Genomic DNA, 23,368 nt, shown 5'->3' on the forward strand with positions numbered 1-23,368 from the left:
TTTTTTTTTTTTTTTTTTAAAACTTACAATTTAAAATTGGGGAAAAAAACTTTTTTTTCCCGTTTCAGGATTCCCCCCCCCCCCCCAATCACTCCTAATGTCTCACACCAAGTTAGCATTCGAGTGAAACTCAGCAGCGCTCCGGCATCTTCCCCCACCCCGTCCTCCAGGCGCCTTCTGGCCGCAAACTTGGTGAGGGGACAGGAGCACGGGTCGGGGCCAGCGAGCTGAGTTCCTGCTCGGACTGTGCAGCTATTTCCCCCCTCGGAGACTTCTGTCTTTTCTCTGTCGTTGGGGCGTGTTGGGCCAGGTCGTGTTAAGGTTTCTTCCCGAGGTACGAGCCTGGTTGTGGTGGCTTTCCTGGGCGGGGGCGTGCCCCTCCCTTCCCTCGGCCGCAGGTCGCGGGTAAACCGGCCATTTCTCTGCGGAGGTTGCTCACGGCAACCGCCCCCTCCGCCGCCACCCCCGTAGCCTTAGTCTTCACACTTCTCCTACCGAGGAAAAGTGCAGCTCCTGACCCTAGTACCCTAGAGTCGCCTTTGACCGGGCGACTCTGCCCTCGGCTAAGTCCCGGTTCTGGCAGGACGCGCGGGCGACGCCCGCAGCGGAGAATATGTGACGCGCTTCAGTCCCCGCAGTCAGGGAAACCAGCTTCCAGTTCTCCAACTTTCCCCTTCTCGCAAGGGGAATTCGGAGAACTTCGCGACGAATGCGTGGCTGTCCAAGTGAAGAGCTGAAGGTCTCTACACAGCGAACGCCCCCCCACCCCCGCACAGGCTCGCGGCTCCGAGATCTCCTCGGGCCGTTCCCCGCCGGGGTCCCCTCCACAGCCCTTTCTCACGGCAGGATCCGGCGCCGGGAGGCTCGCAGCGCCCGCGACGGGGCAGCAGGCTCCAGGCGCGCCAGCTGTCCGGGTCCCGCTATTTCTGCTCCATCGGAGCCGGGGTCGGAGGAGTCAGGGCGCCCTCCTGGTGCAGCAGCCGAGCGCACCGCCGGCCGCAGGGAGGCCGAAGAAAGGTCCGCACTGGGCTCGCGGCCCTTCCTGCCGGCCTCCCCACTCCGGGCCTCGGCTCCCCTCCTTCCCGACGCCCGCCTCCTCCCGTAGGCTGCCAGGCGGACCCAGCCTGCCTCTCTCAGCCTTCACTACCGGGTCAAGCTGCGGGGGGAGGGAGGGGAGAGACAGCCGCGAAGCCCTCCCTGCTCCCCACCCGGCGCGCCCCTCCTCCCTCTCCAGCGTGCTCCCTCCTCCCCTCCTGCCAGTACAGTACAACTAGTGCACACACTCACACGCGCGCGCGGACCCTGCCGCTGCCACTGCAGCTGCCATGGATATCAGCTAACAACACACACCCAGGCGCGCGCGCGCGCGCCCACTCGCACCACGCAGGAGTGGCCCCCGGCATCCCTACCCTCCTTCCCCACCCCCACCCCAGCGCTCACCAGCTCGGCGACTGCTCGCTCTGGTTGCTGCCGCCGCCGCCGCCGCCACCGCCACCACCACAGCTTCCTCTGCTGCGGGGCCACAGCCTTGAGTGTCATTCAAGGGACAGCACAACCTCACCCAGGCTCTCCTACCTCTGCCCAGCTGTCCCTCTCATCCTCCCCCTTCTTCGTCCACGCTCCATCCAAAGAAGAGGGAAAGCACCGGACAGAGGGGGGGAGAAGGCAAAGTCTGCTCTTCTCACCCCTTGGCCCCCTTGCTCCTCCATCCTCTTTCTCTCACCACCAATCCCCTCTACCCCGAAGGAACCCCAGGAACTGAGTCGACTCACCTCACTGCCATGTCCAAAAGCTTGAAAAAGAAAAGCCACTGGACTAGCAAAGTCCATGAGAGTGTCATTGGCAGGAACCCGGAGGGCCAGCTGGGCTTTGAACTGAAGGGGGGCGCCGAGAATGGACAGTTCCCCTACCTGGGGGAGGTGAAGCCCGGCAAGGTGGCCTATGAGAGCGGCAGCAAGTTGGTGTCGGAGGAGCTGCTGCTGGAGGTTAACGAGACCCCCGTGGCGGGGCTCACCATCAGGGACGTGCTGGCCGTGATCAAACACTGCAAGGACCCCCTCCGGCTCAAGTGTGTCAAGCAAGGTGAGCGCGGCGGCTGGTCCAGTGCTGTGCCAAGCGGTGGGACCGCTCAGGGCGCAGGGCAATGGAAGGGTGGGCGCGCGTGTGGAAGGGGGTGTGTTGCGCGATGGTGGGGTGGGGTCGAGAGAGGACTGGCAGGGCAAGTGAGCTCTCAGGGTATCTGACTGAGGGGCTAAAGGGAGGGGAGATGCAGGTTGCGGTGTGCCGTGCAACTTTGTTTGCGCAGTTAGACCCTCCCTTTTGGAAGGTGTTCGGCCTTGTCTGTCCTCCTCAGAGCTCCAGGGCAAATTGAATGTGCGTCAGTGGCATCACCCGCAGTGGATGGAGAGCTTTTGGGGAAGGAAGGAGGGAAGGGAGGGAGGCAGGGAGAGAAAGGAGGAAAGAGCAACTTGAGGGTGCAGCAGCTTCACCGGCGGGGCTGGGGGGAGCTGAGAGTGATGGGGGGATCTGAGAACTGCGTCCAGTGTTTCGGGAGCTGGGTTGGAGACGCCTCGGTCCCCAGTCGTCCCCTAGGGATCCCTGAGCCACTGGCTGGCGAGGAAGGGAAGGGGCACATTGCTTTGGGCGCTTTGACGGATCTTCTGTAACTTTTTTCCTGCTTCACTCCGCTGTCCCCCTCCCCCGCCCACGGTCGTGTCATGTGGGCACCGCGCGTCACGTGCGCACTGACTAACCCCGGCGCTCACCCCTAGCCGGTCCGCGGGAGGAGGCTCCGGAAGAAGGCGCGGCGCTAGGGGCGCATTCTAGTGTTGCGGGGTCGAGGGGAGAGGAATGGTTCTCGGAATGTACTTTATTCGGGAGTTACCTCCCTTGAGTGGAGGTCCTCTGTGGTTGATTTAGGGGGCGTGTTTCTGCGGAGGAGTTGGATGGAAATGCCAGCTGGTCACAGCTCAGGCACCCTCAGTTCCAACCTGACTTTGATGAGCCTCAGTTGAAAGCTGTGATGTGAACTTAGAGAGACTGGAATCTTACAGAACGCTCACTAACTCTGTCTTTGCTTGCAAGAAAATTATGGTCCCGAAGGAGGAAAGAATGAGATAAAAGTTTGGATAGAGGACAACTTTAACTAGAATGAAGTACTGTATCTGTTTTCCACATTCGATTGCGTACCTATTTGTAGCTCACATGCACATTTCATGTGCAGTATGTAGGTGTATGTGCGGCACGTGCATTTCAATCTAAGGGTTTGTTGTACATGTTACATTGTCCTGACTCAAAGGTGGAGTTGAGCATGTCGTTGCCTGCATTTTGAACAACCACTTAATCCTACGGCACGGTCAACTACCAAGAAATGCCGTTAGGTAGATGTTCCTCACCATAAAATTATTCTCTAAAAAACGTGTTTAAAAGAGAAAAGTCTCAGGCAAAGTTTCTTAAATGTATATTACCATACAAGAAAATGTTTTTATTGGGAATTATTGTGTATTAATGGCTGATGACTTGAGATAGGCTAATGCAAACATTTGCTTGTAAGTCAACATAACTCAATACTAGTATGACACCCAAGAGTTAGGTAGGAAGGCAAGTAGAGTATCCTGGTGTTTTTCGAGAGCACACACTTAAGGCTCAAAGAAAAAAAAAATCACATTAACCTGTTTGATATCATGATGCTATCTTATATAAGGCAGTAGATATAAATGTGAAATTCTGGCTTTGAGTCCAAGAAATCTACAATACAATTAAGCACCATGGTTTTGCTGGCAGTAAGTTTAATATTTGTGATGAAAAGTGGATGCAAAAGTTAGTGCATTGGTAAATTGGACTAATAATAGTGTCCTACTAAGGGAGGTGGTTGCCCTATTAGAGTTTGCAATGATCATCACATCTTAAATGTATTCAATTCTGAACACTACATATTGAGCTAGACCTTGGCAAACTGTAACAGTAGGAAGCAATAATGGGTCCAAAAGAGAAAATAGAAAATTTTGGAGTATTTTAGACATAAACGGGTCTTTAAAAAGTTCATGGAAAGATTTGCATTATCTTTTAGTTCTGTTTTTCCACAAACTTTTTGAAGTACCTGCATATTCTATGAAATTCAATGGAAAGACTTAATTTGGGAAAGTGAGGGCAGGAAAGCTGTTATTAAATATTGAGAAGCTATAAAGTAGGAAAAAGAATTCTGATTATTCTGTGATAGTCTATAAGAAAAAACCAAGATGAATCTATAGAAATTTTTAAAGGATGAAGCATCCTTATCTTTATTAAAAAGATTTATATAACAGAGGTTTCCAAAAAAATTGTGAGCAATATTGTGAGTTGACGCTCCTGTCATTGTGGGTGTTCATGAAGGGATCAAAATGACCATATGCCATGGATTCCTATGTAAGATGGGGACCTGAACCAAATATCACTTATATCCTGCCATGATTTGATCCCAGTCTCTGATTGCTCAACTTCTGTGTTATATTTTATTTGGAAGATTCTTTTAGAACTCATGGAATACATGTATTTTATGTAAATAAAATGTATATGCATTATATATAAATATATGAAATTATGTACAAATATAAAGTGATATATTTAGGGGAAAATCTCCTTCCATCCCTTATTGTCCCTCAGTTCCAGACTTCTCTGGTTCTTTGATGATACATTGTTGTGATGATGTTCACAGAGCCCCCACAGAAATCTGACTTACCTCTTTCATCGCTATGGACCAAAAAAGAAAAAGAATTGCTTCTTTTGAGGAATATGCAATCCTCTTGTATATTCTTTTACATATAGTGATATATGTTCCCTTTTCGAAATAATTATTTTCCTTGTCAAATAATATATAGGTTGTTTTTACTTATCATTATAAATAAAGTGGAATTTTCAGAACCTTAATATAGAGCCAGTATGTCTTGGGTTTCAGTACAAATTCACTTGCTGGAAAATCATTTTGAAACCCTTGGCTCATTAATACTTCTGGAAAGCCAAAACACTAGCATAGCTGAAAAAGTTACACATGGTTTGTTTAGCAGTTGTATTTTTAAAATATTAATGAGATTGATTTTTGAATATTCACTCAGACATTGGAAATTATATGGAAACTACATGCATAATCAAAGCTAAACTAAGGGAGATTTTGTAAAGAAAAGAAATTTAAATAACAAGAATATTGATAAAAAGTGCACCACATGAAATTGCATTGTTTACTCAATTTTTATTTATCTTTTGGAATAATTTTATATTACAGTCATCATTATTTTAAATTATCATAATTTTAAAAGAAGGCGAGCTACTGGGATCTTAAGGCAGGCTAGAAGGCTAGATACGATAGACATAACACCTTTATTACGCTGTTTAAATGTCTCCAAAACCTTTTTTAAAAGCTGTTTAATTAAATTCAAGGAATTCCCTTTTTAATTTAAGCTGTCTGTTCTTAATCCACATGATAATGAGCCATATAGAGAAAATACCATTTATTGCCACATCCAATTATTTGTTATAAACTATAGCTTTTTCATTTTTTAATAATAAACTTTCCTCACTGAAGTATTTAATTTTAAAATAGAAGTTCTGTTCTATGTTCTCATTAATGCATCAGATCCAGTTGAAGAAAGTTTCTTGAGTGATTTTGTGATCTATGCTGAAGTGCCAAAGGTTTTTCTTCCTCTTCTTTTCTTTAAAGTTTGCTGCTAAAGTTCACAGCAGCTAGGTACACAGACCACTGTGTCCTACATTCTTTGCACTCTGGCTGCTAATGTATCTAATACCACACAGGGGCCGACATATCCTGGACTTTTTTTCCATTTAGTGTCTCACAATGGAAAATAAAAGGCAAAAAGGTTTTCTAATTCTTCCCATGTGGAAGATGGACCAAATAAGGCCTTTGGAATTCGGTTCTAGAGAAGATTTACATTGCTCTCCCTCCTATTGCTCCTTTCAAAGATACCTTCAAAAGAAAGTAGATTCACATGTATTAAATGTCATGCTTTCTTCTTGACTGACTTCAGGCTGGTATCATAGATTTAAACCTGTATGCTTCCTTTTATTTGGAAAGGTAAAAACAAATCATTTTAAATTTTCTGCCAGTTAAGATTGACTTTCCTCTATAGAAATGTGAGGTATATAAATTTTATAAACAATGAAATTGCTTAAACATTTTGATCAGTTAATTATTTTAGAGATGAAGTATCTTTAATGTTTGGGAATAAGGTTAATAAGACAATTCTCTTTAGGCGTAATTGATGAGGGATGCCACTGTAGTTTTGTGGTAAGTGTAGATCATTTAAATGGTATGACCTTGAATGCTACATATGACTATTTGCTTTTTATGTGCACCATCTTTGCTTTTAACATTTGCACTGTGCAATCTTTTGGCACCTGTTTTATGCTCACTTTCTTTTTTAGTCATTTGAAACTCACACATTAACTTTCATAATGGGAACAAAGTTTTCACATTTGGCATCTCTGATTGCTTGTAGTTTAAACAATGACTTTCAAACGTATAGCAGATCCTGTCAGGATCATTTCCCTCCGGAGGCGGGATAGAGTAGTGGTTAAATGTGCAAGCTCCTAAATAGAATTTGAATTCTGAGTATATCACTTAGTGCTAGCTATATGAACAAATTATCTGGCCTGGGGTAGTAGTAGTACCTTAAGAATATTAGATAAGTTATGTATTTAAATCTCATGGTGCCTGACAGGTAATAAGTGTTATGTAAAGTTTGGCAAATGTTATTCCAAACATATTGGTCATTTGAGCTAGTGATATTATGAAATTATTTTAACTTTCAAGATATTTTACTCTTCAGATTAACTGAAAATTATGAAATGATTGACTAATTAGTAGAATTTTTAAGTTGTGTTCTTGATATTTTTTTTGCAGAATAAATCCTTTCCTTGAAAAGCATTTCTTTGAAGAGTAATGTCATTAAAGGCAATGGGACATATTTTCTACCTTTTAGAAAATAATTCCCACTGATGCCATCTTTATGTGTAAAGATCTGCTATTTTATATTTATTTTATACTTTAGCCATAGTTTCTCTTCACCCATTAATTTGTTCCCTTTGTACCTATATTTTTCCTCCTAAACAGTTGGTGGATTGTTTACTTTAAGTGAGACAAGCATAGAAATCCTATTAGAGTTCATTAATTTAAGTTTAGAAATTTATTTACACTTCTTACAGGTCAGTATAGTTAGATATAAGTATCACGTTTTAAGACAGAACTTTTACTTCTGAGCTAGAAACCATGTACCTCATGTACCTCATAAAGAAAAGCAATAATAAAACAGAATTAATTTATAAGTATTCAGTCAACAATGTAGAATAAAAGAAATCAAATTCAGCAAGAAGTATACTTTGCATTTGTGAGAATGGCAGTAGCTCAATATAAATAATTCTCTGTGTTAGCACTATTACCAGATGAAGCAACCAACAATACCTCTGCTGTTGAATTCATCCCATCTTAGAGTTCAATAGAAATGTCTACCCTGAAGTTCCAGTGTCCAACATTAATTTCTAAAAATCTTTCTTAGCTACAATCTATTTATCATGACAAGAATCATGAAACAGAGTTGTACAACTTTTTTGATATTGTGACTTTTTTATTATTACTCTTTATTTCATTCCATTCTCAGCTCTCTCTCTCTTCTGTCTTCAGTAAGTACTGATGTGTTATTTCCTTTAATAAAAGTAAATTATGTTATATAGAGAATTTAGTAAATTCATAATTACTGAATTCACATAGTAATAAAAGACTTACATAGGGATATGCATCTGCTAAAAACTTGTACAGTGCTCATATCATTGTAGAGAATTAATAAAAATTGCTCCCATTTTTACACTTATTGACATTTTATCACCTCATTTTAAAAGAACTCCATTTTGAGATTTTTATTTTTCAATTTTAACATCTACTTGTACATACTTGTGGAGTATAGTGTGTTGTTTTGATACATGCATATAGTGCACAATAATTCATTTAGAGTAGCTCTCATGGTTTTTAATTATTTTTAATTTTTAAAATGTGTGCAAAGTTTAATATATAGTATTGACTATTTTGGATAGTATGGAAGAAACAGTACAAGTTTTCTTCATTGACAACTGATTGAATATCAAATGGCATACAATGCATGTATTTTCAAAGATTGATTAGGCTTATGAATGGAGGTTTTAAATGAATGATTGCATTTGTTTCAATATTTGAAATAATTATATGGTTTGCTCTACCTGGGAAGACATTTTCTCCATGTAATTGTTACATGAATCCATGTCAAGTTTTGTGTCATTTTCAGTTATTTTAGTTTACATTTTAGAAGAATCACTCTCAAAACCATTGTAGTCATCAAATCAAAAAATAACCAAACATAAATATGAGACAGAAGAAAAAATAAACCATTATAATGTGACGTAAAAGATATTTTATCTATATTGATTTTTCTAATGGCAAAATTTGTAGAAGAAATTTTATAAACCTCTTCACTGCCTTCACTTAAATGCATGCATATGAAATCAGAATTTTTTTCAGAAATACCCATGGATTTTTTAAATGATTCTGTGAAATGGCCTAAGAAGCAGCAATACATTTAACTAAAAATAAAAATGTGTATTTTTAAAATCTATTTTTGCATTATATTGTATTTGAAGAGGTTTCTTAAAACATAAGTTTCCCAAATGCTACATTAAATTATTTATATTGCCGCGGATCAAGGGTAGCACAAAAACTGTTTACATTTTGCATCATTACTAAATAGATCACAGAGCATGTCTCAGTAAAAACATTATGTGCAAAAACCAATTATATATATACATATATTTTAACATTCAGTTTTCACTTTACAGGTGAGCAGTGTTGCTTCTCCTATTATTTTGAATTGCTATGCACATGAAGGTACATACTTAGCTAGAATATATATATATATATACATATATATATTATATGAATATATATACATATACATATATATATTATATGAATACGTACATACAAGGAAAACGAACACTATAGAGACTCACAGATGAATCTAGCAAAATAATCTAAGCTTCTTGAAATCTGATTAGCTGGTTTGCAAGCATGAGCAAGTTTCAGAGATATGAAATGTCCAAAGTTGCATCTGTGAAGCATTCTGATCTACAAACTAGAGTTTGCCTTTTTCTGCAGTTTCTGCTGGAAGAATGTTAAAGCAACTCTTTACTAGATAATGTTTCATCAAAAAATAGCAAATATTTAGGCTCAAAGGGTCAACAAAACCTCCCAAAGTCTTGGCATATTTCCAAAGGAACGCTAAACATGAATAACGGTAATCTTACCTTTTGGCATGTCAATAACTTTAAGGGTGGCCGTTTTGTTGGTGTTAGGAGTGAGGATTGAAGTGTAAATAAACAGGAGGAAGTTTGATCCCCTCTCTGGAAGAGCAAGAATGTTATTGAAGATGCTCTTATTTCTCTGCAGTTAAAATACTGAAACCTTCTTTCTTAGTGTTTTTTTTTTTTTTTCCCGGAATATTATCTGTAGCTGGATTATCTTTTCTGCTTTGATTGGAAGTACCAATGCTTTCCTTTTCTTCATTTCAGTGTGAGAATCACCTTAATGAACAACAGATTTATTCTGCTTGGTTGTATACATGGAATGCACACATACACATGTGCACACACGCACACACACACACACAGATTTTTCAAACTCCAAGGTTCAGTGCTAGTTTTTAACTCAATAACCCCACAAAGGAACTTGTACACATAAGGATACATCTTTATTTTAGAAAAAACAGTTATGTAAAATTATCCCATGTGTGACAAATCCAGCTGAAAACCTTACATAGTCACCCATCAATATTCAACTGTGAGTGATATTTTTAACCCTTATTAGCTCTGATAATGGGAGACCATAAAAACATAATGAAATCAAGTACCTAAATGATTTCTGTCTTTCATATATAACAGTTGTTAAGAAATGATAATAAGAAGTCAGATTTAATAGTGTAGATTTTGGTTATTTTTCTCTGCATCACAAAGTGACTGATGGACTACATAATGCACAGAATAATGTCCTAATGTTAATGTTACAAAAGAAGGGGCAAGGACAAGGGGCACGCTTATTCAAAAGCTGAATAACATATTTGCAGAATAGTTTAAATTGTGTCGGTTTATATGTTTCAGAGTAAGATGAGAGGCCTGGATCCAATAATACCAATATTTTGTATATTGAAATTCTAAAGAAATAATCATCTGTAAATAAGTTAAATGATGACTAACTTATAAGTGCTTAGCTGAAATATAGGTACTGGAATTGCTTTACCTAGAAATTAAAAATGTAAAGAAAAATTAACTTTAACTAGCAAGGATACTAAGAGGTTTTGCAATGAAATGAAGAATATACTTCGAATTATATTAATGTTTTAAATTTAAAACCATTTTCTTTATGTCAAATTAATTCACTACGAAGTGCTATTGTATATTAATTTTTGTAAAGTGCATATATACTATAAATCAAATATATAAGTATATAAAATTAGTGATATCTTTGGTAGCCCAAACAATATGCTAAGCTACAATGAATCAAGAAAATGCCTTTTTATATTCTTATACCACATCTTTCTTTAAGAATTAATTGGAAAGTTTTCATTGTCTACTGTGAATGCTACTGTTTATCTTTGGGGAAATGTGCTCTTTTACATTGGCTAAGGAAACGCTTTGATTTAGCTGAGTATCTTTTGAGATAGAACATAGAAAGCTACAAAGTTATTAAACGGTTGGTTGTCCACCTAGAATGCATTTCTTCTCCTCCCCCACTTCGTTACTATCAGAATGCCAGTTTTGTTCAAGTATTCACATGTTGATACACTGATATGTGTTTCATATCAGGTTGTCCTCACTTCAAGGGGATGAATATAGACTAGTCTAAACCAAGTAAGGTTATTAAGGGAATTTCATCTCATTGCCAGTGACTGTCTTACGAAATAGCTTATAACCAGTTCTAAGTAATGAACAGTAAGGTGAATACCCTTAGGGACTTTCTGAGAAATTTCTTAGTAAAATAAGATTCAAGAAAGAACCATTCACTTTTCTGTCTGGAAGTTGTTGCATATGGAGGTGATGCCTGAGGCAACTGTTGCCGTCCTGTGATCACGAAGAGAGCTAGCCAAAAGTTGGCAGATGGCAGATCAGAAGATAAAAAGGTAGTGGCTCCTTGATAAACTGGTAAAATAATGAACGTAGAACTTCTTTTATTGAAGTAGATATATACAAGGTACTTAAGCCATTTAGATTGTGTTTTCTGTTACTTGCAGCCAAAATCATTCTGATTTATATAACTGTAAAATGGTAAAAGAATAGATATTTTATTCCTATTTTATTGTTTTGGGGAGTATTGCTGAAGATCTTTCAAAAAGGGAGTTAATTTTGAAGAATAAATCAAGATGTGTTTTCCTGTTACATAAGCTCAGTCAAATTTTAGTATATCTCCATTACCTCATTCAATTTTTCTCTGGTAGGACTTCTGTTTTAAACTACAGAAACTTTTTACTCTTCTGTAACAAAATATATGGGAATACAAATTTATTTTAACATTATCTGAAATAGAACATAACCCAGACGGCAAATCAGCTACAAAAGCATACCAACAATGCATTCTGAAACCAACTTGAAATATTTTTGAACCATACAGTGTTTACAAATGTCTGTGCCATTGGTTCAGGAGTGTATGTAGTTATAAATTGACTCATCAAAATGTTCCAACCCCATTTTTCCAGAGCTAGAATTCATTTACTTATTATTCAACAAGCATTTATTGGTAACCTATTCCATGGCAGGCATTGAAGAGAGAACAGTGATAGAAAGATGAATAAGACATCATATATACCCTCAAGTAGTTCACTGTGTGGCACCTCTTGCATGAGCTGATTCAAAAGTTATTATGAGAAGTTTCTTTCTGTCTTCTAAAGATGCTGTTCATAATGTGCTCAGAATGAAAGGTAAGAAAACAGAACACGTTGGAGAAGAAATAGGGGTTAAGGGTTCTTAATAGTCTACAATATGGATTACAGTTCAAATAGTTTCATAAGGTCTGTGTGTGTATATTTTTATGTTGTGCTTATGTTCCAGGCACTGTGCTAAAATCTTCATTCCCGCCCTCCCCAACCCCCAGGAATTTCAAAGTGCATTGTAATAGTTAAGAGTCTGGAGCTTTGGAGACAAACAGATGTGGATTCCAGCCATAGCTCTGCCCCACACGATGTGAATTGAAAATGATTATTTTACTTCTTTACATACCATTTCCATCCCCTGTAAAATAGGTATCGGTATAGAACCTACTTCATAAGGATGATATGAGGGCAAAATGTTATAATGCCTACAACATGCTTAATCCAGGGCCAAGAAAGTAGTATAGGCTCAATAACTGCTTACTATTATTGTAATTATCATATATAATTAATAGCATTTGCATTATATATTAATGTTCTATTTGGTTAGTAATTCCTATAAACAAGAATTTCCAATACAATAAATGTTTCAAAAAACCTGTGCCTAGCAGAAAGGCACATGGTTTTTCCTAGGGTTTCAAGCAACATTTTATGGAGAAAAGAATACTTGAGTAGGTGATCAGGTGAGGAAGGCAGGAGAATTCTTCCAGAGTAAAGGCACAGAGGCATTGATATTGATGGATTCAAGGATTGTGATAAAGAGTTTCCAAATATTAAAGTATAGAATTTAATATAGAAGTCGTGAGAAATTAACTTGGGGTATTAAATGTGGGCCAAACTATCATACAGAACTGAATGGTGAGCCAATGATTATTACTGTTATTATTAATACCAGACATTGATTCAGTGCTTAGTATATGTCAGTCAGTGTTCTAAGCACTTTAAATATGTTAACTTATTTAATCTTCATATGATTCTATAAGATAGCTACTATCATTAACCTCATTTTGCAAATAAGGTAACTGTAGCCTAGAGAGATTAAGGAAATTGCCTAAAGCTGCATAACAGCAGAGCCAGGATTCAAACCAAACAATGCTCTTAACAACTGTGCTAGCTTGCCTCTCAGTGTTTGAAAGGTTTTAAGAACAGGGTTGTCAAGGTCATATTTGTCACATGTTTTCCTGGTGGGGAAAGTGTTAGCACCATTTCACAGCGCACATTTAGGCAATGAAGAGACCTAATTAAAGGGGGTTGAAGACACAGACAGGAAGACCATTAGGATGCTACATAATTATCAAGAACAGAGCTTTTGAAGTCTTTGACTGTAATAATGATGGTAGGAATGGGAAGAGGAGGTTGAGTCAAGAAATACATAGATGTTAAAATTATCAGAACATGTGATGGGTACAGAAAAAACAAAAGGAGCTTCACTTGACTTTCTGGTCTCTGCTAGGTGATGTCAATCTGATTAAGACAGAGACTAGAGGCAAGGAGGAGATTTGAGTGAAGGCAGTTCTATTTGGGATATATTTCATTTGAGGTGCCTGAAAAGAGTTCAATAGGCATTTGACTATCCCAGTCTCAAAGTCAGTAGAATGGTTGGGACTGAATGTGCAGATAGATCAAAGAATATGAGATATCCAACAAGAGTGTGTAAAGAAACAAACAACAACAACAACAAAAAATAGAAATGCTGTGACATCTAAATTTGAGAAAAAGACAAGGAATCCCAGGAAGAAAACTAAGACTGTAATCAGAGCAGTCTTAATATTGTGTGAGTGATAAATACACTGATAAATACAGCAGAAATGGTCTGGAATGTTTCCATTGCATTTGGCAAAAATGGAGGTGACCCTTATTTGGTGCCATTTCAGTGGAGTGGATAGCACAGTATAGCCAGATGTCACAGGGTTGAAGAGTGAACAGGAAGTGAAAAAATGGAAATAGTGTACGTATGGTACTCCCTCAAGAAACTTGCTTAGTAGTAAAGGGAAATAGACAGTTGCTCTATGAGGAATGCATGCGTAAGAGGGATTAGGGGTGTGTGTGTGTTATGATAGAAGAGACTTGAGCTTGGATTTCTGTATCTGCCACATAAATATGCTTTATCCCATCAATACAAAAATATTCTAGCAAATTAAAATCCTTTGACCAACAGAATAAATAGTTATTCATTATTTTTTGTTTTGTGTCATGCTAAAACTGGGTCTTGGCATTTAAACAACAATAAGGATTAGACCCCACACTCCAATAATACAGGATAGAAGGAGAGACAATCAAGTACAAATCTAACCTTAAAATACTGTGTTTAGTGTAATACAGAAATAAACTGCTTTTATAGCACATAGGAGGGACAAGAAGAAACGGAGGGGGATAATATAAAGGGTGTGGATCTTGGAGTCTGAGGACTTCCAGTCCCAAGTCTATTCCTGTTCCTTCCTTACAGTGGGATTAACTTTTCTCAGCCTGAGTCTCCTTGTGTTACCGGGTGGTTGTTAGAATCAGAGAGGATGATACAGGTGGAAATCTTTTGAAAAACTTTTAGTGCGGGTCAGTTGGAAATACTACATGGAAAAGGAAGATGGTGAGCGAAGGTGGGGGATACTTCACAGCATTAGGTATCTTTGAGATTGTCTCTAAAGCTTGAGTAGGAAATCAGGAGGAGAGGTGTGGAAAGCAGAGAGAAGAGCATGACCAAAGGTGGGAGAGGGTGGAAATGATCTTCTTGTGCAGAAAACAAAATATAGACAAGTAAGGTCACAGAAGGTGTACCTGATTACTTCTGGTGGCCACTGAAGATTTTTTCAGAAGGGACATTTGGAGTCATATCAGGGAAGGCCTTAAATGAAAACCTAAAGACTTTGGACATTATTCTTGAGGTGGGTAATACCACTGAAGGTAAACAAAAAACAGAAAACACTGAAGGTGTTTGAGCACGGGAGAAACACAATCAAAATGGCTGGGTTTTTTGTTTTGTTTTTTGCTCTGGGGGCGCTTTTGGGGAGAGGGAGATGGTGTACAGGGAGGAAATTGGGTTCGAGGTTTGCATTGAGGGGAAAAAAGGAAAAAAAAAAAAAAGCCACTGAGAGCAAACCCTAAAGTCTGGCATCAGTACTGGGAATGGAGGGAGGGGGTGACCTTGAGACATATTTTAGAGGTGGGGTAAGTAAGAATTTACATCTAATTGAATGGGAGACAGTAGAGAAGAGGAGGCAGTAGGCAAAATGCTCTTAGATTTCTGACCTGGGGCTGGGTATATGGAGTAGATGAAGAAGCCATTAACTTCAGAGATTAAAATTTAATCTGCAGGGGAAATGGTTTCAGGCTGTTCTAGAAAGAGAAAATTGCCATGTTTGAGAACTGCAGAAGCAGCAGCAAGCTACTTTCAGAATACTGTGGCTCTTCGTGCATAAGTAATATGAGGGTACTTTAAACAGTTAATGGAAAGATTCACATTATCTTTTAATTCTATTTTTCCATGAACTTTTCAAAGCACCCTCGTTTGATTATATTCATGCAGTCGTTATCACTGATATTTTACTTAAAACAATTTAAACTAGGGATAGTGCATTGACAGAATTAAGTCAGAAATGGTTTATTTTATATTTTTGCAGATCTTCTTCTTCCATTTTGCTCCAATTGATATTACTCAAAGAATGGAGTGTGTAGAATGAGTGCCCAGTAGTATGATGTGTTTGGGGCATCTGGCAGCTTCTGATGTTTGAACATTGTTGGTCACATATGTCTAGAGCTCACAGAATTGCTGGACCTACAGTTTGGAGAGCTAAAATACAGTAATTGTTTTCACAGTAATAGCTGTAGCCCTGCAAGGAGCTATGGTTCCCTTAGGAAAGCACTGATGATAAGGAGAGGCCAAGAGTAGAAATTTGAGGAATTCCTATACTTAATAGGCCTGCACATATAGTCTTCTTTATTAGTATTTCTAATGAGGACGGGGAGAGGGGAATGTACATCTGTAATAATGTACAAACCAATTGTCTTAACTTGGGTTTTTCTTAATGTGCATCATGTAGGACAGATTTATATATATAAAGTCCTGTACCTGTTAAACACTGGCAATAACATTTCTATTTTATTAACAAGCCAAATACAAACAATGAAAGCAAGAATTCTGTCTTCAACAGTACTGCCTTTGTCAGCTGTATGTTTTTAGTCTTAATTTAAAGGTTGCAGAAGCTAAACAGTTCTCCACTTTTTGATTCTGTGTGGTGCTATTTTAAGACCAATCTCTTTCACTATTGCTGTGATGTTCTAGGCTATATTTGGAGTAAACTTGAAAATGCAAACTTTTCTCTAAGTTGTACTAAAAATTCTTCATTGAGACTATGTTTGTAGTAAAAAACCTTCCTCTGACATGTTAAATTATTCAAATATTTCCATATGGCGATGTTTAGAATATGCATCTTTTTGAAAACTCAGTTCATTATGTATGTGGATATCAAAACACCATTCTGTACTCCTTAAAGGTATATAATTTCAATTACAAAAAAAAAACAAAAAAACTTTGTTCTTAGGTAGCTTCTCTAGTTCAAGGTCCCAGAAATAAAGTATGAAATATTTTGAACAGTATGTAATATACAGCTTTATTATATATTAAGAAAATGGCATCTATGTCCTCATATCTGAAAGTTCATTTAATTTATCCAGTATTGGTTGGTGTGTGAGAATTAGATCCAGGTTCTTCTGATTCTTAATATCCTAACAAAAAACTCACTTATTTTAATTTGCTACAACAATGGTTTGCCAATGAAGTTATCAAATATGTCACTTGAACTAGACCTGGATCTCATCAAGGGCAGGACTGCATCTAATTCATATATGTTTCCTCCGTACCTGGAATGATGCCTAAAGATATGTAGAAAGTTTTGAAAACATTCGTTGAACAAATGAATGATAAAGGTCATCTTTCCCTATAATAATCTTTTTCAGACACATTGTCAGAGTTTTCCAAAGAAACATAACCAATATGAGAGAGACAGAGACTGAAAGAGAGAGAGAGAGAGAGAGAGAGAGAGAGAGAGAGAGAGAGAGAGAGAGAGAGAATAAAGAATTGGCTCATGCAGTTATGGAGACTGACAAGTCTTAAGATCTGAGAGTGAGTTAGCAAACTGGAGACCCAGTAGAGCTGATGGTATGTTCTAGTCTAAAAGCCTGCAGTCTTGAGATACAGGAACAGCAGATGTTTCAGTTCAAGTATGAAAGGAGGAAAAAACTGATGTCCCAATTTGAAGGCAGTCAGGCATGAGAAATTGTCTCATCATGGGAGGTCAGGCTTTTATTCTATTCGGGCCTTCAACTGATTGGAAGAGGCCCACCCACATTAGGGAGGGTAATCTTTACTCAGCATACTGATTTAAATGTTAATCTTATCCAAAAGGAATCTCACAGACACACTCAGAATAGTGCTTGACCAAATACCTGGATACCCTGTGGCCCAGTCAAGTTGACACATAAAATTAATCATCATACACATTAGAAACTTCTCTTCATAATTAGCAAATATTATAAATACAGATATTTTAGCCTACAGCTACATCCTTGAAAAATATTTTAAAACAATTGAAATAATTTCTTTTTTAATATACTTAGAGATCGTTATATTATGCTGCAGTAGATTTTTGGCAGTGTGATGAGTACTTACCTCATCCATTATGAGATTCATTTTGCATGAAGAATTTTTTTTTTTTTCAGAATAGGATATGATGATGCCCTATTTTGTTCTGAAATGTGTTTTTGCTCATAATTAATCTGAATTATTTTTTCTTGGTTTATTGAATATCCTTTTAATCCTTACATTGAACCTGTTGTAAAAAGGAATCTGTTTCTGTTTAATTTAAAATTTATATGGTAAATAGTTTAGAGGTGTGTAAGCTGTGCTTACTGTGATTCAAAACAGTATACCACCCATGAAAAGCCAAGTTGCCGAGTCAATTACCCATCAACATTTAAGAGTTTAGCTGCTAATGACAGAGGCAGGATGACATTGCCACAGAACTCCGGTGTCAAAAGACAGATTAGAAATTTAGTGAGAATAAGAGATTTTTCTTTATTTGGAGAATTACATTGGCTCTTTTTCTATGGGAGAATTTCACCAAAAATAAAAATGATTTCAGGATGTTTAAGAAAGAGAAAGTTGCTCTCTTTGAGAACTAAGGTAAATGTAATGGTGGTAGATTAAGAAGTTTATAGTAAATTAGTAATAAAATGGTATTCATGTGCTGTCCCTTTAAAAATATCTTGAAATTGTCTGAGTAATCTGAAATAAGAAAATAAGAACTTAGTCAAGGAAAACCACAGTACACATTTTTACACTAAGAATATCGTTTTTTTTCATTTTCTTTGTTCCACTTGGTATTTTTATGCATTTGGCTAATAGGCAAATCAACTAATTTTCTTATTTTATATTTACTTATGTGACATTCCCTGAATTTATTAACGTTGAACTTGGAAGTTCGTTTCTAACTCAGCCCTGCACCATAAACATTGCTCAATTTACTTAGGGGCAACTAACAATAGCTAGGTTATACTGACAACTTACTATGTTCCAATCACATGTGCTGTCTCGTGAGACCAATTTATTAAGCAGGTTTGCTCAAAGGGTGCAAACAAGAAACAGTTATTTTTTTCTCACCTACCCCTGCCTTGAAATACACTCTGTCAGACTTACTGTCCCATCCCCGGACAGCATCTCTGGCCGACCTCATACTGTTTGTTACATTCATATATCAGAATAGTCTCATTTGAGGGTGTAAAAAAAATGTTCCAAATACAAACTTTAATCTTGCATCCAATCAAATGGTTCTCCCATCTTTTGAGCTCAGTCCCCCTCAGGAACTCTGGGAACCGGTAACGAGGGAGACAAATGTGTTTTTCTTTTCTTTATTTGCTCCATCTTCTCCCAAACCCACCTTCTTTTGTCTCCTGTGAGGTCAGGGCAAGGGAGGAGGAGAAACAAGAATAAAGAAGCAAAGTGTTGTTTCTCCAGTTCTTTCTAGTCTGCCCATATGTGTTCTCTGTTATGTTAAGCATCCAGATGCTGGTTTTCTGTTATAGAACATATTTGTATGTTCTTAAAAGATACTCGGCCTCCTCATCGTCTTCTGCACGCCTCACTGTGCCTATTGCAATGTTTCCTGACAGGGCAATGGATGCTAAAGACGAGCACTTACAGTTCCCACCGTCAGCTCCTGCCTCCTGCTGTACATCTCCAGGCTCTTTCTGTTGCTGTCTCCATGACCGAGCAGACAGGCTACTTAAGCAGCATCCTTTCAAGAGAGCTTTCTTCTGAGGCATCTAATTTACTATGGAAAACTTTGTGCATCCTTGACCCGTTATGTAGTGGAAATGCAGCCACATCTTTTCTTGCCTAAATATCATGGATGCCTCCACCCAGACTCCCACCTTCAGAATTATTCTGGCAAGAAGCAGGCATAAATTCCTATTTTTATAAATATCCTCCAGGCTCATGGGAAAACTTCTCAAATTCTTCCAAGTACTCTCTTGTACTTTGCAGGGGGCAACTACAACTGTTTCAAGAATTCAACAAGCAGCTGGTCTGGGAGTAACCCTTGTGAGTGACCACTTCACTGCATGCAATACATCCCTCCCATCTAAGAGGGAAGGTGAGATGATACTCCATTGTCTATTAAGATTCTCTTCAAGGCACTTTTTTCATAGAATCCCTTTTCAAATATGTAGCCTTCCCATCTAGGCTATTGGGAGTGATGGTCTTTGAACTGGTTTCACCATGAGTATGATTGGTAACTTGCTTATTCCCTGTTATCCTCAGCTGTGAAGCCTTAGCTATACTCCAGGGAAACAGGAAAAGTCCCACTTCATATCTAATTACACTCATTTGAGGCTCACTTTAACTCTATGAGGAAAGCATTTTATCATCCCAGTTAAACATGAGGAACTGAAGCAAATAGAGCTTCATTACTTGGCTAAAGTCACACAGAATACCCAAGGTCACTCAGTCCTAAGTGGCTGCCTGACTTAAAAGTCTACGCTCTTTTCCATTTTGCTACATTGCTCAAATGGAATAGGGCAGAGTCTAGAGGACTAATGAACCAATCCCTTAGATAGGTGCCCCAAAATGCAGAGTAGACAGTTACGGTACACAAATGTGTCACATTTCTAGTTCAGTTTCTCTTTCCAAACCTTCACATTTTATGATAGAAATGGCATTCATTTCTTCTTTTTCCTATCTGAGAATGATTTAAACACTTCAAGATTAATTGCTAATATTCATGCTGAAATCATAAGCATTTTAGAAAGGTTATATTTCCTATTCTGCTGTTTCAATACTGCATATCGTACGCTATTGGCAACTGTGAAAATACTACAATAAGACTGTGTTAAAAGACAGAAAAAATATAATACTACAAATAGCAAAGAATTTAACATTTTCCTAACAGTGTTTCTGTGCTTTCTGACTTTTTAAATAACACTATTTTGTGAACTTAGAAGTTTATTATAAACTATCACTTTGTACGAATATTTTTCTCAGAAATCAAACATTTGTCTTCTTTCTTCCCCCTAGGAAATTGATACAGTTGACATAAATTTGCTGTTTGTTTACACTCAGTGGCATACAGATACATTACAAATATTGCATTTCTAAAATGTATCTACTTGTAAACTTCAGGATTTGGCTCCAAAGAACTGTCTTATCTCAGGTGTTTTGTTCTAGTATGCTCATGTGGAGCTTATATTTAGTATTACTTGAGTTGCAGATTTATTTCATCTTGCCTAGCAGCATCAGCTATTTCCTTCTGCTGGTTCCAATTATTATGATTATTTCCAGCCTGAGTGAAGTTTGGCAAAAGCAAATATAGAAAGGGAAAGAAAAGAATAGGCTATTCCCTCAAGCTAACATTCAAGCTTATCAGTCTTTATTTAACTGCAGAAACCATTTATTAATATTTGGAGTTAGCAATTTAATATTGATTTTGGTCTTCTTTGTCATTGCTGACAAAAACCCAAGTGTATGCAGGACACAGTTTAACACTATGACATAGCCTGGAAGTAAGATGCCTTTTTGTTCACTTTGAAGGATTAGGTCATTGTCCTCTTATTAGAGAAACTAGAGAAAAGATGGACTTGTATTTGGTCAGTTCTGTGATATTCTTTGAACATGTATATATGAAAAAAGTAAGATTTATAAGAACATATGTATTACTACATACAATATAAACAATACTTATAGTTTGATGGCTTATTACGTACTGGAGGTGATCTGGGAGACAATTAGGTAATTTTTCTTGTGATCCACTCCTGCGGCCCACAGACAGTTGTGTATGTGGTTGTGGAAGTGGCAATTGGGTAGGAGTCAAGAAACTCATAGACATAGGATGCTTTTTTTCCTCCATGTTTCTTCAGTAACTTTATGGGAAAAGACAATTTTTCATCTATTCTCAAGTACCCAAGGGATTTGATAAGAAACTAAAAACCTAACTCATTCAAATAAATTTGCTCTGAAGCTATTCGTATAAAATCAAGGATTTAGTGGGAGAGGGAATAAGGAAATAAAGGCCAAATTTGATGCTGACTTTGTAAATTTAACTTTGTCAGTTCTTCCTATGTATTTCTAATTACCATGGCTAACTAAAAATTCTACAGTGCCTTATTTTACCACTAAAGAGAAATGACTAAATGTAGGAGATTGGATTGTTTTTGTAAATTTAAAAATTTTGTAGACTATTTAAAAAATTATACCTGAAAATTTCCTTTTTTAGCTAATAATTTGTCAATGACACGTGAATTCTTTGCAATGAAGACATCAATGCATTCCTCTTCAGAAAATTATTTTCTTCCATTTTGAGTACATTTAACTTAAAAACAATACACATTTTTCTAATGTTCTGAATAGTGTTTATTTATGGGCATATAACACTTTTTAAAAAAAACTTTTATGTGACTGGCATTTTTGTTTGAAGTTATAATTCCTGTACTTTAAAAAAAACAGTAAGTTGAAATTAACTTTTAAGTCAATTGCTAGATCTTCTTAATCATTTGGTAGACTTTTGCCTCTATTCAATGAGATCATTTCAATATTATTATTAGAAAAGAGTCAATGTGAGAGATATAAGATTCTGTGATCAATTTATATGAAAGAGTCCTCCCAAATTTTCTTTTGCATTTGTTGCTATCTTCCAAAACAAAACAGCACAAAACTATTGAAGGTAGGGAACAGAAATTTTTAAGGCAATGTTATAAATTTTATTAAGAAATATAGAGAAATCAAAAATTACTTTTTTTACTTATTGACTTGTCATTGAGACTTAAAGTTCAGTATTTATGTTCAAGATTTATTATATGTTAAAACAGTTTGATTTAATTTAAACAAAAATGAAGAAATAAATCAAAAGCTGTTCTTATGAAAGTGGAGAAACACTTGTGAATGGAAAAATATATCTTTAATTTATGAAGCAGTGTAGATGTAGATTTGGTTTGAGGAATATTTACAGACTTATGGAGTATATATAACTCATAAATAGACCATTTGTCTTGTTATCAAACAACACATAGTCTGATTTTATTATTATTTTTGTGTTTGATAATTAAGATATGTTTAAAAGAACTTTATATAAAACATTTGCAAAGTGCTATCTAAATATTCAACTATTTGAAAATACAGATAGATAGATGTTTTTGTGTTCTTAATAATAAAAACTTTCAGAGGAAGAAATGAAGAAAAGAAAGAGGAAAAGACCACAGCAATGCGTTGAACTTTCAGAAGGAGAGAATAATTGTAAGGATGATAGAGATAGGGGGAGGAAGGGAGGACATTTAGGAAGTGATAGGTCAGGCAAAAGGCATAAAGAAATATCATGATTTGTAAGAATGAATATGCTAATAATAAATAATAAATAAATAAGTAAAAATAAAAGCTTTCCTACAGATGTGACTTGTGCAAATAAGAGCAATGACAATTACACATTTTCAGTAGGACATTAACTCAGATGATATGTGATCCAATATAATCCAATAACTAGATGCAATATATATGTATTTTCAGTTGCATGTTGTTCATTTTGCTTATCACTCAACTTTTGAAGATTTTTAATTGTTCCAATATCCTCAGGAAACATAAAGATGGTGATAATCATAACTTTGAAATTTCAAGATTTGACATTTGCTAGTAAATCTAGGCATTCTTTATTTTTCCTGTACATTTATAACCTTGCCAAGAATAAAGATAGGCCAGCCAGTTAATCACTAATCATACTCTAAAGCATTTGCCCCTACCAAAAAACACCATTATGGCAAAGTGGTAATTCTTGGCAGTGGCTGTGGAGAGGACAAGTCATTGCTATGGAATTTCAATGTATGTAAGGCTCTGTATTTCTCAAGATATACAGATTAAATTTCCTCTGAGGAGAAGATTTATCTACCAATTATAAAGCCATACTTCT

At 37.5% G+C, this 23,368-nt stretch overlaps 1 protein-coding gene across 1 annotated transcript in view; it reads right to left on the reverse strand.

Moving 5' to 3' along the window:
• Window positions 1-23,368, reverse strand: part of LOC103588600 — a 36,989-nt gene that overhangs the window by 13,399 nt on the left and 222 nt on the right. The window contains exon 2 of the mRNA XM_008570320.1: window positions 1,773-2,355. Coding sequence (XP_008568542.1) covers window positions 1,773-2,355 — 583 coding nt within the window. The remainder of the gene's footprint in view (window positions 1-1,772; window positions 2,356-23,368) is intronic.

The sequence above is a fragment of the Galeopterus variegatus genome, unplaced genomic scaffold, assembly GCF_000696425.1.
Source record: "Galeopterus variegatus unplaced genomic scaffold, G_variegatus-3.0.2 Scaffold592, whole genome shotgun sequence".
NCBI lineage: Eukaryota > Metazoa > Chordata > Mammalia > Dermoptera > Cynocephalidae > Galeopterus > Galeopterus variegatus.